Source organism: Drosophila bipectinata, chromosome 4 (assembly GCF_030179905.1).
Source record: "Drosophila bipectinata strain 14024-0381.07 chromosome 4, DbipHiC1v2, whole genome shotgun sequence".
Taxonomy (NCBI): Eukaryota; Metazoa; Arthropoda; class Insecta; order Diptera; family Drosophilidae; genus Drosophila; species Drosophila bipectinata.
The window spans coordinates 16,743,677-16,761,392 of record NC_091740.1 but is presented as its reverse complement, the minus strand read 5'-3'; the positions used below and the strand labels follow the sequence as shown (position 1 = coordinate 16,761,392).

General features: G+C 38.6%; 1 protein-coding gene across 3 annotated transcripts in view; it reads right to left on the bottom strand.

Moving 5' to 3' along the window:
- Window positions 1-1,926: 1,926 nt before the first annotated feature.
- The window catches only part of toy (twin of eyeless), a 59,711-nt gene continuing 43,921 nt past the window's right edge, over window positions 1,927-17,716 (bottom strand). The window contains exons 4-7 of one of the 3 annotated variants that reach the window (XM_070282420.1): window positions 13,538-13,798; window positions 13,330-13,478; window positions 3,058-3,260; window positions 1,927-3,005 (exon numbers count right to left, since the gene is read on the bottom strand). In XM_070282420.1, the coding sequence (XP_070138521.1) occupies window positions 2,911-3,005; window positions 3,058-3,260; window positions 13,330-13,478; window positions 13,538-13,798 (708 nt within the window). In that variant the 3' untranslated portion in view covers window positions 1,927-2,910. The remainder of the gene's footprint in view (window positions 3,006-3,057; window positions 3,261-13,329; window positions 13,479-13,537; window positions 13,799-17,716) is intronic. The other 2 variants (XM_043213345.2, XM_043213344.2) reach the window with 2 other exon arrangements.

Sequence of the window (17,716 nt, the reverse complement as noted above, 5' to 3'; positions counted from 1 at the left end):
CCTTGTAGTCCAAGCTAAGGGGCGAGCGGCTATTGATAAGCCAGTGAAGGCTGTTGACTTTGAGCTTTAAATGCGTTCTTTTGGCTTCAATGTGGCTGCGCCAGGTAAGCCGTCTATCGAGGTGTACGCCAAGATATGTTACTACATTTGCTATCGGAACCACTGTGTTGTTAAGAATAAGTGGAGGGCAGTCTTGCCTGTTAAGAGTGAACGTTACGTGTTTGCATTTTTGTTCGTTTACTTTGATTCGCCAGTCGGATAGCCATTTCTCCACTGCCATCAGGTGTATAGCAAGTTGCGCCGTTGCTTGCTTGGGGCATCTCGCGCGGCTTAGGATCGCTGTGTCATCTGCAAAAGTGGATGTGATTCCTGCTCGTTGGGATGTCCGCAGTGTAGATAAGGTAGAGTGTTGGTCCAAGCATGCTGCCTTGAGGAACTCCGGCTCTAATGATGTAGTCATCGGACATGGCTGAATTACATCTTACTGAGAATTTCCTGTTGTATAAGTATGACTTCAGAAGTTTGTGAGTGTTGGTTGGGAGCATTTCTAAATTTTGTCCATTAGACCTTCTAACCATACTCTGCGAAAGCTTGTGATACGTCCAGAAATATCGCAGTGCAGTACTCCCTTTGTTCGAATGTATTTCGGATTTCTGAGGTTATGCGGTTGACTTGCTTAATGGTTCCGTGTTTTTCTCGAAAACCGAATTGATGAATCGGGATTTTGTTGTGTGTTCTGAGATATGGGGTAATGTGTGCCAAGAAGCACTTTTCAAAGAGTTTTGATAGACACGTTAGTAAACTAATTGGTCTATATGATGAAGCGATTGTGCGGTCTCTGCCAGGTTTTTCCATCTTTTCCATCGCATAAGATCTTGCATAGTTGTCTGCATGAATGAACTACATGAACTCCACCATACTTTGTTTAAGATAACATATCATTGTTTCAAGTTTGTTCGTAGACTGTTCTTCTGGTTGATAAGGGGAAACTGTTTCCACAGTTTCCGCACTTTTTGCTGCTGTGATCCTCTTTATTTTTTGGCCATTTGTGAGATTTATGAAGGTCTCCACAAGCAACGCATACTGGACGAAGCGTGCAATAAGACCTTGTGTGGTCATATTCCTGACAATTATTACACTGCACCGGTCCATTTCTTTTATGCGGCTCCTCTACCGTAATTTTGCGGTGTAGTAGGAACTGGAGAGTAAAGATTGGATGCACTTAATTTTTTTTTCAGAGGCTTGGATTTGGTTTCGGGTTGAAGTTCTACCTTGAAAAGAGGTTGAAGCTTTCTTTCTCTATTTTAAAATTTTTTACATTAAAACCTTTCTCCATCAATGCTCTTGTAACTTCATCTGGTTTTACTTCCGGCTCAATACCTTTTAGTACTACGTAGAAGTTTTTATTATTGTCGTTTAAATACTTCGACAAAATTCTGTAGTTTTCTTCCGTATCAGTCTGAACTTTAGTTTCATGAATATTTCCCTTTGTTAATGGAATTATGTGGAAATTGTCTGGTCCTATTAGATTCAGTATCTAGTTTACGAGAGCATTCGAACTTTTCTCTCGGATGTAAATCGGCGGCGGCTTGGGCTTTTTGTTGCCCCTACGATGACTTCAGGAGGTGTATCATCGGATTTATCTGCCAAAATAGCAAATCTGTTCGCTTCTATGGGCTTCTCTATTGTAGATTGTTTTGAGGTGCCTCGAGTTATTTTAGCAGGGTTAACAAGTCTAGAGTTCTGCGGGATAAGCTTTCGTTTTATTTGTATGTAGCGATCCATACCAGTCTGTACGGCCGAACGTTTTTTTGATGAGGGCACGCTGGTGTAAGGTGCTGCATTATTTGCTTGCACAGCAGTTTCCGTTATTACAGTAGATGGTATTGCGCGAGCAGTCGATACCATTGTAGTTGTTGTAATAGTTGCCGTTGCAGTTGCTAATGACGTCACTGTACTGGTGACCGTGGCTATGCAGGCAGGAATGAGGGAAGGGGTTTTATCCAACGAGAGCGCAGGAAAGCAAGAATGCGCCCTGCCTTGCGATTTTGGATAGAGTTCATTACTCGGGCTTGGGGTTATTGATCGCGGTTGGTTATTTTTTGTTGGGTTCGCGGTCGCGTTGTCTTGCGTTGACACGAATGACTGGTATGCGTTGTTACGTAGCAAAGAGAGTCAACGCTCGTCTTGCTGACGTTGACGGTATGAGATTTTCTTATTTTTTTATTTACACAAAAAGTACGAAGTTCATCGCACTAAGCGTCTTTTCGCCCACTGTATATTTTTGTTTAGAGCTTGCACTGCACTATGCTTAGTTTTTATTTAATTTAAGTTTAATTTAGTTTAATTTTTGTTGCACGATAAGAAGACAAAAAGAAAGCACGTCTGCATTCGCCGACGTTCGCGAACGTTTTAACGTTGGTCAGTACAATCGTCAATAATTTAAGTGAAAATGCATAAATTAGGTAGTTTTATTTATACGGCGACATTCGGATATTAACACTAGAAAATTTTCAAATTTCTTGGAAACGAAACTGATAAAAAATGGCATTTACACAAAAAATGTTAGATTATTTGATAATCAGGATGAATATTGATGTTAATACGTTCAGACGAGCTTGAGGGGGATGGCGATACCGGAAATATACGGCCTTGACGTATGACAACATCAAGACCTGTTCTCAAACACGAAGCTTTTTCCTTTCCCATGTTTATGTTAAGAAATCTAGATGCTCGTGGCTGACTGTTTAAATTCGGTGGGATATCGTTGCTATTTGAAGCACTTTTACTAACAACTGAACATCCTTTATTCTTATAATTCTGTGGGTTTTGATCAGTTCTATTTGTAACAGCTATGGCTGCAGCTGCCGCTTTTGAGAAAAGGTCGGAAGAAAAATTAAAAATTGAAGATCACTGGAGACGTGGCCAATAATTAGTTCCCGTTAGATCCGATACATTCTGCGTCGAAATTTGAACAGGCACCGAAACCCCTGCAGATATGACACCTTTAAAGAGAACATGTTAGTTTCTTGATATCATATATTTCGCTATTCATACCTGTATTTGATGAGACCATTGATGAGCTGTTTGAATAAACGGCATGCTGAGGAGGCTGTTGATGCGCAGCTGCCGGATTACATGTGGGATTCCTGTGATGGGTTGGAGCATATGGAGATCCTAAAGATAATGGATCATGAAACATGTAAGGATATGCGTCCCGTTGCTGCAAGCATGTGGGTGTCATTGATCCTAAAGATGAGCTGTGGAGCAATGAAAAAGGACTACGTCATATAACTGTATTAAGGTAAAGACAATATGAATATTTTTAAAGAGCTTGCCATTTCATAAAGTACACTTGAAGTACACCGCTTATAAAATAAAATTATTACTTAGAACTTTAAAAGCACCGGGTATAAAAACAAAATGATCTATGATTTTATTAACATTGAATGGCATTGTGAGACTTGGTTTGGGTTCGAATAAAAAACTTATACCATAAGCACATGACCGATAAATGTTGTTTACACTGCATATTAGGATGAGACTTGGGCCAAAACCTAAAAAGTTCGTGCTGATATATCTATGATTATTTCAAGCTAAGAAAAGTCCGAAGACATCAAAAATATTTAATTGGTATTTTATTGTGCAGCCCTTGTCTTCTAACAGCCCTTAAAAGTCAGATGTTCTTGCTACGTGGTGCGTGCAAGCTTGCTGATTAGACACATTTCTTAATTTTGGGATTTCGTATTTTTAAACTGTTTGACCAATAAAAATACCTTAAAAGGGAAAATGTTTCGCATGGTATAATGAAAATATTAGAATAAGTGTTTAATTATATGTGATTTGTGTTGTCATGTTTTTAATGAAATACGTAAACAGTAGTCTTTTTTATTTTAACCTTGAAATATTGGTGTATCGTGGAGCATATCTAGCAAGATAAAACTAAGATTCAAATAACAACTTATGTGGTAGTATGTGTTAGTATGTGTATATTCAGGTATCATTTAAATAATTTGCGGTAATCAGGTATCATTTAAATAATAAATATTTTAATAGACGCGAGCAGGGTTGCTTTATAAAAAACTTTATAGTTTAAATTGAGAGACTTCTGAACAAAGAACACAGAAATATTCTTCACAGAAGAAAATGCTATCTGGCTTTCTTCGGAGATAATATTTTATTCAAAAGATGATTGTAATCGTTTGCTTCCGAACTTGCAAAGAAAAATGCAACACTTCTACTTATTGAAGCAGCTGCTATGTCTGCTAAGAAGGCAAAAAAACACAGATATTTCTCACATTTAAAACACGACAATAAGTCCTGACAGTTCAAAATTAAGTCAACAACTTTCATTGAAAGGCCCTTTACCATCATCACCTGATGAGGCCTTAGAATTTATTATAGAAAACTCGTTTTCCAAGCAGCAATGTATTAACATACACTAAAAGAAAATCGAAAAAAACTTCAATATACAAGGTGTGTTCAAAAAGTAAGGTCACTTTGTAGATTCAAAAAAAACTATTAATTTATTCATCAATATTTATGTTGTCCCCTTCAAAGTAGACCCCCTCAGATACAATACATTTATGCCAACGGTTTTTTTAATCCTCAAAGCACTTTGCCTAAGCACTTTTCGGTATAGCCTTGAGCTCATCCAGCGATGCAGTCTTATCTCTTCAATCGTTTCAAATCTCCATCCTTTCACATGTCTCTTTAGTTTTGGGAACAAGAAAAAGTCACATGGGACCAAATCCGGTGAATATGGTGTCTGAAGCATTATTGTGGTGTTGTTTTTGGCCAAAAAATATCTCACAAGCAAAGATGAGTTAACAGGGGCAATATCGTGATGCAAAAGCCATGAATTCTTTTTCCACAATTCCGGACGTTTCTTTCGTATTGCTTCTCGCAAACGTCGCATAACTTCCAGATAATACTGTTTATTGACCGCACGACCATATAGTAAGAACTCCTGATGCACCACGCCATGCATCAATCAAAGAAAATAGTGATAAAAACTTGGGATACGTATACGAACTACCGAACTGAGCGGACGTGCTTTGTCCGAGCTCCGAGAAAACTGAAAAATACAGCTAATCAACAAAACTGGGGTAACCCAATCCAGACGCTAAACTACAATTTACTTAAAGCGACAGACAAGCTTTTTATAACAGTTGTGATGTGCTAAACCAAAACTAGTGCATTGTTAAAAAAAAAAGTAAGAGCCACGCAATGAGCTCATTGAGCAACGATCAAAAGAACGAGCGTAGAAGTTCAGTAAACCAAAGAAACGGCTTCTACTCTTACTTTTCAACCCGCGATACCGAAGTGGAAAAATCAGTGATTATAAGCAACCCGGCTTTACTGACCGTTGAAATCCAAAGGGCACGGTCTTGCTCACCCGCACTGCTCACTCCGACTCCCGCGTTATGGAGTTCGCAGTGTAAAACCCCCCCTCCAATATCGGAAACAAATTTCGCACCAACAACTTGCAGCGCTACAACTTCTGCAACAACAGCAAAAACCTCTGCAACTCAAAGTACCGCGACGTCAACGACTACAGCGAATACAAAAACAACAACCTCGGAAAGTGCCAAAGCGGTAACGGCCACACAGACTGGAATGGATCGCTACATCCAAATTAACGCAAGCTTAGCCCGCAGAGTAATCCGGCAGGCAACAAAACAAAAATTAACCGTGTCCTGAATATCGATAAAGAACCAGACAGATCCACTACCAACAGATTTGCCCTACTGGCGGAGGCTGAAGAAAAACCAACCAGCCCAAGACACCGCAAAAAAACCCAAGCCCCCTCCAATCTATATTAGGGAAAAAAGCTCAAGTGCCCTGGTCAACAAAATTGCGTCGTTGATCGGGAACGGTGACAACTTTCATGTTGTTCCGCTTATCATAGGGAACATCCATGAAACAAAGGTGCAAACCAAGACTGAAGAGCACTTCCGAATCGTGTCCAAATATCTGGACACTGTACAGAAAAACTATTACACGTACCAGCTGAAAAGCAGTAAGGGCCTACAAGGGGTAGTAAAGGGAATAGAACCTGATATTACCGCAGAGGAAATAAAAACCGCCCTTAAAGAAAAGGGCTTCGCCGCCAAGAATGTTATTAACATTCTAAATAAAGATAAAACACCACAACACCTCTTCAAGGTCGAGCTCGAGCCAGAAAGCAGGTCGCTGAAGAAGAACGAAGTCCACCCAATCTACAACCTGCAATATCTTTTGCATCGGAAAATCACTGTTGAAGAGCCACATAAACGCAACGGTCCAGTGCAATGCACTAACTGTCAAGAGTATGGACACACAAGATCTTACTGCACACTTCGGGCTGTCTGTGTAGTTTTTTGAAACGCTTGTTCAAAACCAGTACATGGTGATACAGCTGCTCGTAGCACAACAGTCTAAATAATCTATGCAGGTGCTACGAATATCAATGTGGAACGCCAATGGTGTCTCACGGCATAAACTAGAATTTTCACAATTCTTAACCGAAAACCATATTGACGTTATGCTACTGGTGGAAACGCATCTTACAAGCAAATACAACTTTCATATAAGAGGCTACACAATCTACCGCACAGATCATCCAGATGGGAAAGCCCACGGCGGAACTGGAGTTCTAATCAGAGAACGCATTAAACACCACATTCACAAAAGGTTTGCAACAAACTTCTTGCAGGCCACATCGATACAAATTCAGTCAAACAACGGAATCCTTTCAATCGCTGCCGTTTAATGCCCTCCTCGTTTCTCAATCTCGGAAGGACAATTTAGGGACTTCTACAAATCACTTGGGGATCGATTTATAGCCGCAGGAGACTACAACGCCAAACATACGCACTGGGGATCACGTCTAGTGACTCCCAAAGGAAGACAATTGTACAATGCAATTATAAATGTGAAAAATAAACTGGACTACGCTTCCCCTGGAAGTCCCACATACTGGCCAACAGACTCACGAAAGCTCCCAAACCTTATTGATTTTGCAGTGACAAAAAACATACCTCGCAATCTAATAAGTGCCAAAGCAGTCTCGGACTTATCATCAGACCACTCGCCTGTGCTTCTAACGCTTCTTCAAAGCGCAGAAACAACCGAACACCCCTTCAGCCTGACGACGCAAAAACGAACTGGCTAAAATACAAAAAGTACGTAAGTGCCCACATAGAACTCGCCCCGGAATTTAACATGGAATCGGACATCGACTACACTACGAGCGCCCTGGAAGAAGTACTCGTTGCGGCAGCTAAAATCTCTACTCCTCATAGGAAAGATGTAGACCGAAACAAACACTTCAAATCTAATCAGCAAATCGAACAGCTCGTGCGAGAAAAGAGGCGCCCGCGTCGTGATTGGCAAAACAGCAGATCACCAGCTTCAAAACAACGCCTTAAGGAAGCAACCCGATCACTCGACCAGGCTCTTCACCAACAGGAAGAAAATGCACAGCTGAGGTACATCCAGAATCTCTCGCCAACAAGCACAAAGTACCCCCTGTGGAGGGCCCACCCAAATCTTAGCGCCCCAATTGGAACGGCCACCCCGATAAGAAACTCTTCGGGATGCAGGGCTCGCCGCGACGAAGACCGAGCTTAAACATTCGCCACACATCTCCAAAGTGTCTTCCAGCCAAACCCAGCCTCAAATTCATTCCTCCTGCCAGAAATTCAGCCAGAGTCCTCCCCTCAGCCAGCAGCACCTTCATTCCGGCCGAACGAAATCGACAAAGTCACAAGAGGGCTAAAACCAAAAAAGGCTCCCGGTGGTGACCTATTGACCCCAAAGATGCTGATCGAACTTCCAAAATGCGCTATAGAGGTCGTCTGCAAACTATTTAATGGAATCATTAATCTTGGCTATTTCCCAAAAAAGTGGAGGAAATCCATCATTATAATGATACCGAAGCCTGGAAAAGACCACACAATTCCGTCATCATACAGACCAATAAGCTTTCTATCTTGTTTGTCTAAATTGTTTGAAAAATGCTTGTTAACTCGCATAATACCACATCCGGAAGCTTGCAATATTATCCCGGCAAACCAATTTGGCTTTCGAAGAAACCATGGAACCATCGAACAAGTGAACAGATTAACATTCGAAATACGCTCAGCCTTCGAACAGCGAGAATACTGCAGCGCTATTTTCTTCGACGTATCTTAAGCTTTCGACCGAGTTTGGCTCATCGGACTCATGCACAAAATTAAAACGTATTTGCCAACATACACCCATAAGCTACTGGAATCATACCTCTACAATAGGGTATTCTCAGTGAGATGCAACGCAGCTACTTCGGGCGACTACACCATCGAAGTGGGGGTTCCACAAGGAAGCGCACTCGGCCCGTGTCTATATGTTTTGTATACTGCGGATATTCCTACGAGCGCACAACTAACAACCTCAACGTTCGCCGATGATACCGCTATCCTTAGTCGCTCCAACGCAGGCAACAACCCAACTGGCTAATCATCTCACAATAGTGGAAAAATGGCTGTCCGACTGGCGTATTTTAATGCGAACGATGCGATTTTAAACGAACAAAAGTGTAAACATTTAACGTTTACTCTTAATAGACAAACATGCCCTCCGCTTTTACTAAACGGTATGCAGATCCCTCAAGCTAACGACGTAACGTACCTTGGCGTTCACCTTGATTGACGACTTACCTGGCGCAAGCACATCGAATGCAAAAAGGTGCACCTAAAACTGAAAGCCAGCAGCCTCCACTGGATCATAAACTCACAATCGCCACTGTGCCTGGACTACAAGTTACTACTGTACAATTCAGTCCTAAAGCCAATCTGGACGTATGGCTCCCAGCTGTGGGGGAACGCGAGCAGCAGCAACATAGGCTAGACATCATACTGCGCGCACAATCAAAAATCTTGAGAACTATCACAGGGGCACCTTGGTATGTTCGCAACAAAAACATCCACCGGGATCTGGGCATCCTCGCAGTGAAAGACGAAATCCAGAAGCAAAAAGAGTCGTACAAAGAAAAAACTGTCTTCGCACCCAAATTTTCTCGCTCGGGGATTGACTCGGGTTTCTAGCGTATCCCGCCTTAGACGCAACGACCTCCCAACCCAGCAATCGATTTTTAGGGCCGTCTAACTCCGTATCAGTCAATATGACTGTTAGTTAAGTTAAAAATATAAGATTTGATACAACTCTTGTTAGTCTCGCAAAGAGAAGATTCAAGAAATAAAAGCAACGTTAAAAAAAAAAAAAAAAAAAAAAAAAATTTGACATTTGATCGAACTTGGCGTGCAGTTTCGGTCTTGGCTCACCTAGGCTCTTCCATTGGGACGATTGGGCTTTGGTTTCGATATCATAACCATATATCCATGATTCGTCACCAGCTATGATCCTTTTGAGTTAATCTGGGTCGTCGTTGACGTCATTCAACCGCTCTTGAGCGATGCATATGCGACGGCAATTCAGCAATTTCAGAACATACTTCGCTGTCGTACGACTCATGCCCAAAACGTTTGAAACAATTTCATGGCACGTATCCAGCGATATCCCGACATCTTCATTTTCTCCATTTCTCTGATAGTGATTCGACGATTTTCCAAAACAATTTTCTTCACTGCTTAAACATTTTCATCAGTTGTTGACGTGCTTGAGCATCCAGAGCGAGGCTCGTCCCGGCCTTCTTGGAAGTTTGTAACACTTGTCAACATTTCAAGTGTTTCGGAGCACCTTATTTTATTTTTACACAAAATTTGATGCTAAACCTTTGATCCATATTTTTCGATAGCAAAATACGCCGAGCACGCAAAACAACTTGTAACCTTTACGCCTCTCACAACCAAACAAAAAAAGGGATTTAATTGAAACTTGGTACAGATGTTAGGGAAGAGGGTACCAGCATAACAAAACAAAAAAATAGATCATCGAAAATATGTTGCCCGCGAAATTTGAAAAGTCACCTTTCTTTTTGAACACAACTCGTAAATCCAAGCTACGAAAAGGGGAGAGAAGCTAAGGAAATAGGAAATCAGGAAGCGTATGAAGTATACTGTTTCCGAAGTGCCAATTCAACAGGACAGAGCTTTTATAAGCAAAGGCGTAATGAACCCGAACCCAGTTGCCTGGACCAATCTTTGTTTGTCACTACAATAAAAATGGTGGATAAAAATAGAAGAACTAAAAATTGAAAGTGCTAAAAAAGGCATTGACCATGTGATCCAAAAAATTCCAAATTTCTTTTGGATTCGCAAATAAAAGACTTAAAGCCATTTGTGTATAAGACGGAACAATTACACAATTCTTATCAGTATGGAGTTAGTTGTCTCCGGATTAAGTTAGCATTTTAAACAAAATACATATCATTTTAATACATGTAGTTTATGTGACGAATATGACGTTTGTTTAAATGATTTAAAGAAATTTTGTGAAGAAACGCTTCGTTTGCATTTAATTAAATATTCGTGGTATTTAATGACTAATGTGGTTCACAATTTTAGTTCGTGGTCCAAAAATAATTAAATCATTTGTACTTCCTGTTGGTTGCTTAGGCAAAAACGCATCCGAGGCTTGCAAAAAAAGCGGAGTGAACAATTTAACCGACGTATTTCACCGAGATTTGGATTCTTCTGATCCTTACTTATCAAGCATCGCTTCAAAAAAGAGTTCAAAATTACACTTATTGCCAAGTGAAGTTATTGCGTTTTTAGTTTCTCGTTAACCGGAAGATGCAGACCAAGTATATGATGTTAAAGATGAGCTTAATATAGTTTATGTACTTATTTTTAAGTTTTCGTTAATTAAGCTATGTTAAATATAATATGCAAAAATATCAAAAATATAAAAATTTTCAACCAATTGTGGATAAAAAAAATTAAACAAGAAATATAACAACATTAATATGATTTTTATATATACTGCAGTTCTATTATGTGAGCGGCCAAGAAAGCAAGGTTCGAAATTCACAAATATTATAAGCAGCAAATTCTTCAAGTTTCAACTTTCTAGCTTTAAACATCCCAATGTGCACTGTAGGTAAGCGAGCAAAAACCGGGCAAAGACAAGCGCACACGTGATACGGTTTTGGACATCGCTAATTAAAAAGTGTACAGAACGGGTGAGCGTGGAAGAGACCACTACTGGGTAGTTTAACCATTTTTTTCAATACATAGAAAACTTACTCACAAAGTGAGTGAGAAAAAACACAAATACCAAGTTAAATTCACCAGACATCCCACTTCATCAAAAAATTTGTAATAGAAGATATACAATGACATGAATAAAATTTGACGGGTAACAATATTTTGCCAAAAATAGCCTTCATATAAAATTTAAACTCTCAAAAACAAAAAAAAAATTGTATGAAAAGTTATACATACCATTTCCGATTAATCAGTTATATGGCAGCTGTAGGATATAGTCGATCCCGGCCCTTCCGACTTATATACTGCGTCTTTCCTTTGCACGCAGTATGGGTGTGTGCAAAGTTTCAAGACGATACCTTTAAAACAGAGAGACTAGTTTGCGTAGAAACAGACAGACGGACAGACGGTGATGCTTATATAAACTCAGGAGGTGATCCTAATCTAGAATATATATACTTTCTAGGGTCGGAGATGTTTCCTTCACCGCGTTGCAAGTTATTATAATAATAAAAATTATAATACCCTCTGCAAGGGTATAAAAACTACTTTTATTCGGCACGTGCAAGAAAAACTAATTTTTTGACAAGTAGGGGTTATTGTTATTTACAAGCAGTGGCGGATTTAACAGGTGGGCAAAGACGCGCTTGCCCACTGGGCCCCCCCGACGAAATCTTGCTGAAAGTTGCACCTTCGATTTCTTTTTTTATTTTTTTGTTGAAAAAATGTTTTGGTGAGTCTCTTGTGGACAGCACAAGTTCAATTTTCATTCATGGTAAATTACTAAACCATCATTACTAAACCTGACATGGTGGCATTCAAAATTGTCTCTAAAATGTAATGAAGAACTTGCAAAACTTGCGTGAGGAGAGCAAGTATGATTCTTTCGTTTCGAAAGCTAAATGTCAATGGGAGAAGATGGGATGGAAGAATCCGGATTTTCCGATCATTAGACAACGACGAACGAAAAAAATGCCAGTCGAGAAAGCAGAGGACAGTTCTCTGGATATGGCAACGAAACATCGCATTGGATACTTAGAAGTTCTGGACAGAATGTGCAGCGAATTACAAGAAAGGGCCAAAGGTTTAGATGAGATAAACTCACTTTTCGGATTTCTCAAACATGAATTCTTCAAAAACATGGAAGAAAAAGAATTCGAAAAAAATGTGTGCAATTTGATGGAGAAATATCCAACTTTTTTTACAACTGCCTTGAAGTATGAGTTAATCAGTTTTGCGGACATATATTTCTCACAAGAACAAGATTTTACCAAGCATAGTCCATTGCAATATTTGAATTTCATCGTTGAAAAAAATTGGATCAGCAGTTTCCCGGAGTGCTGCAGTTTATTGCGTTTATTCTTGACCCTTCCCGTCAGCACGGCCAGTGCCGAACGAACAATGAGATCATTGAAGAGAGTCAAAGATCGGCAACGTTCTACAATGAGTGCAAAAGCATTGGACGATTTCAGCATACTTTTCATTGAACAACAAGTCGCCAATCAAATTGAAATTGGCCCTGTTTGCCCTGAAAAAATGTTGCCCACTGGGCCTTTTTCCACTGGGCCAGGGCCAAGCTATGTTTCAATGCTTGTGCTTTATCTCGTGCTTTTTAGGCGACTCGTTATAGCCATGATCGTCTGTCCGTCCTTTTATCTGTTTCTACGCAAACAAGTCTCTCTGTTTTCAACCTATCAACTTATAACTTTACCGGAACGGCCGGCATAGGCCGACTATATTCTATAGCTTCTATATAACTGATTTTTAAGAAATGCCATACTTGATGTTTTAACTTTGATACTTTACGCGTTAAAGTGTTGGGATTTTCTATGGATTCCATTTTTTGCCAATTGATCTGACCTAACAAATTTCATAAGGATCGGCCATCTATCTATATGCTATGTACAATGTATAATATTTTTGGCCAAATAATACGTCATGCCAAATGTCATAAGTCAAATTTTATAATTACAAATAATTCAAATATCTATATTTTATAGACTGCCATTTAACTGAACGATCGGAAATGGTATTTGGTAAAAATACCAACTTTGATATTTTTAAAGATAGAATTCTAAGACTTGAATTCTGGATTCCTTTCCTTTCTTGTTTTTACTACCTACCAACTATGTAGTTGCCTTCAAATAACATATTTTACAAAATCTGTTAAAAATAACATTTTTAATATTTACAAACATACTTATAGTTTTCTGCCATTGTAGCAATGGGTTGCGGGATAGATGGGTACATTGTATTGAAACCAGTGTTAAGGGGAATTCGTGGTGCTACCGCTTGGATTGGTGGACTTTCAGATCTTGTATGTGCAGGGTTTGTATCCCCGCCAAGAACCTATGAAGAAATAAGTTAATTAATCACTAAATACTAATTAAAATCTATATTTAACATACGCTTGTTCCATTAGGTGTCTCAGTAAGGTTGTTTGTGGTAATTACATCTGATGATGGTCTTTCCGAACCGGAAGCTGAAGGGTTTATAATACCGGGTGTAGAATTGTTAGAAGTTGTAACAGAGGACGTAGCGCCTCCGGAAGTGTTATTCGCTACAGTACTAGATCGACCACTGTTATTACCAATGTTATCCACTGACCGTCTCTGTGTTCTTATTTTTTCCTCCCGGCGCCACTTGGCTCGGCGATTTGAAAACCAAACCTAAAATAAATTCAAGTTTTAAAAGATGTGTTTTATTTCTACTTAAAATTTATGTTTCTATTGAAAATAAAAAAATAATTTTAAACATATGTGTACATAAAGATAAAAATATAATCAAAAGATCCACAAATGAAAGCAGAATAAAAAACTTATAGCTCTAAATATCGTCCGATATGACATAATTTCGTTTTTAAACCTTAGCAGAATGTATTATAGTTTTTGTCAAAAGTGTGCATTGCAGGAAAGGAGACATTTCCAACCCACAACGCGCTATGCCAAATAAGGAACATTAAACACACCTAAACTTGCGTGGCATCATATTAAAATAAACTTCTTTAAGTTTATTTTAATATGATGCCACGCAACATTGTTCAAATGGCTAATCTACACCTACAAATCAAAAAGCAGCAAAATTGGATAATTTTTAATGGAATTATAGGCCTTTCTTACTACTTCCCTACTGAGTCGGTAGTATGCCCGTAAGGGGGCTGAAGTTGTCTCGTCCAAGCGTAAAAGTGTGCCACAAAAATTTGTTGAATCCATACCATATTTGAGAATCCATACCTTTAAAATTTAAACTTTAAAGGTATTGAAATTGTTGGTGAAAGAGATGAGTACCGGGTATAATATAGTCAGAAACTCGACTATAGCCGTCTTTTCTTTTTTTTTCCACTTTTCATACCGTTGCAGAGGGTATTATAATTTTGGTCAAAGGTGTGCAACGCAGTGAATAAGACATCTCCGACCCTATAAAGTATATATATTCTTCATCAGGATCACCTCCTGAGTTGATATGAGCATGTCCGTCTGTCTGTTTCTACGCAAACTAGTCTCTCAGTTTTAAAGCTATCGGCTTGAAATTATCGAATGAAATTTCGCACACACCCTTCTTTTCTTTGTACGGAACGACCGGGTTCGGCCGACTATATCTTGTTTTTTAGATGTTTTATTGTAATTAATTGGTTTTCATATAATATTGTCATAGGGATCGGCCTACTATTTCCGATGTTTTTGGTATACAATCCGGTTTTAACTGCAAGAGTATATCAACTTTGGCTCCGCCCGAAGTTAGCTTTCCTTTCTTGTTTTATTTATTATCACATCCTTACATAGATAGTTTTTTGGGCATTTTTTGAGTTTTTACCGGAACTAGTGTCAAAGCCATATCTTTTTAAATATATTTTCTTGAAGAGTTTTGTGTATAAAAAAAAATAAACCATACAAAAAATGCTTTCGTTGGAATTGGGATTATGTCCTCTTTAAAGCTATGTTCAAATATCAACATATAAAATAATATTTAAGGCATAACAAAGCTATTACTTTAGTCATGCCGTCAAGCTGTCAAGCACCCTTCTGTGAAAATCGAAACTTAAGCATAATGACAAAAGGGGTGAAAAGGGATTACAATATTTGTAAGCTTTAATATTGCCATGATGACATTTATGTCGGAGCGGTATTGTTTCCGGTGCCACTTGAACCAACATGTTTCCACTTCAATTCTTAAACGTAGTTTGATTTTGCTCCCAATATAAAACTGTATGAGAAAAATCGCAAGGAGTTTCAAGTGTTTTCACAGTGAAATTGTTTTTATTCACTTCTATAAATAATTAAGTCCAAGTCCCAAAATATTTTTCTCACCCCACGATTTATTACAAATAGGACAGTGGCCTTGGGGGATGAAAGGTTGAGGGTTGACTTCTAAAATGAGTATGAATTAGTTATCGCTAGCTGATTTTCATGCTTAAAATGGTAAGTGCGGTAAAAGTGACTTATACAAAAATAAATTACATTGTGGAATAGGCACATGTGTACTTTAAACCATTTAAGCTATTTCTTTTAGAATTTTTAGTATATGAGGAAACCGTTGTTTTTTTCAAAAGCCAAGTTGTCACAGTAAAAAAGCTTTCTTTCCGCCTCTGAGTTCGAGAATTAAATACAAGATCACAATTTTCATAATTTACTTATATGTAGGAAAGGTAGTAAGACTGACACAAAACGAGCTTAGACTAAAGTGCCCGAAATAAGTAAGTAGGACACCCAATTTTTTTGTTTTACAAAAAAACGCTTGAAAATTTTTCAAAAAAACAAATTTGTAAATATTGTTTATTAAATTGGTAACACTTGTCAAATTAAAGAAATAAAATTAAACTTCACAACACATTATAGAAAATAAAAAAAAAACTTTCAAACGAAATAAGTAAGGACCATTTCCATTAGCATAAACCCTTTGAGATAATATGCCCCAAAGTTTTTTAATTGGATTTAAATCCGGGCTGCGAGCAGGCCATTCCGAAATTGGGATTTGCGATGACGACAGGAAGCTCTTTGTAAGCTTTGCACAGTGGATAGGTGCATTATCCTGTTGAAAAGTCCATTCTTCACCGAAATAGTTTTCTCCAAATTGGACTAGAACTTTATCTAAGAGCTCTACATATGTTTTTGCATTCATTTTATGCTATATGAAGCAAATAGGAGACTTTCCATTATAGCCAAAGGCAGCCCATACCATGAGCGACCCTGAAAGTTCCTGGAGACGAGCACTTTTTTGGGACTTCTAATGTCGCGATAGTAATAGCGGTAGCCATCAGGGCCATCTAAATTAAACTTCTCATCGCTAAATATTACATTTTTCCACTCTATATCCCAAAATTTTTTTATATTGGAAACTGCAATCGGGCTATTTTGTGCCTGAGTAGTAGTTCAGGTTTGAGCAGTTTTTTTTCGTATAAAACATTGTCCGATTCTCTCAAAATTTTTTGGAATCGTCGAGTGGATATTGGCAGTGACAAATTAAATCGTATTTGGGATGCACTGACGTTTTCATTGACTGCTAAAAATTTAATACGTCGCTTGTCCCGCTCATTAACAAGGGGTGGGCGGCCAGAACGGGGTTTTTTCGCATGGTTTTCGGGGTCTTTTAAAAAGTTTTCCACCGTCCTCCCACATTCTGCAGTATCCCACAATTTTGCGTATTAACATCCCCGTATCTCGGAGCGCCAATATTCTTGCCCGCTCTACATCGCTCAAATGTGTAAAAGTTTATGGTGCTAAGAAGTGACTTTTAATATGAACAGAGACTAGATATACGCGAAGCTAAAGCTCTCGATAGCGGAGAGGGCGGCCCGACATATTGATTGCGAAGCTAAAGCTCTCTTAAAGTAGGCCCGTTGAAGTCGAGCGGCCGAGAAAGAGACGGCTTGCGACCAACTAAGGCGATATATCCACACTTTAGCTTAATAAATAATCTATAACTAATTTTGCGGCTGCTGCCTGACCCGACACAATCGTTATATATAAGTAATGTATAAATAAAAGTACTAACATCCAATAACCCATTAATTAAAGTTTTTTTCTTATAAAAACAGAATAATTAATAAAAAATAAAAATATACTACCTATTCAGTAGGGAAGCCAGAAGTCTACAACCCCTAAAAATATTTGGTTTCGATTTTTAGTTTGTAAGTGTAGATTAGCCAATGGCATCGTTTGGCATCGTTTGGCATCAAAACAATTTTGCCCAACCATTACTGACGCTACAACCAGATTTCTGTTTTGAGAGCCGTGTGGGCGTGGCAAAATTTTGAAACAAACTGATCTCAGAGGATACCATACGAGTCCAAGTTCCAAATCGGATAGCTCTAATTTTACCTTATATTGCCGGCCGCTTTATATGAAATTGCCAGATATTTTTCCAGACATATTAACTGGGCGAAAAAAACGTAGTTTTTTATATCATTTTTCATTATTCAAAAGTTGAAATGGGCACTAAAATGGGGTATTTTATTTTAAAGAAAGCTTTGCCAGAAAGAGTTCTTAAACAAATGAAAAACTACGCTTCCCTGTGTAGATTTACTATGGAGAAAACTTGTTCCAACCCAATTTCTCAGAACATTTTTCTCAGAGGAAAAATTTTGATTT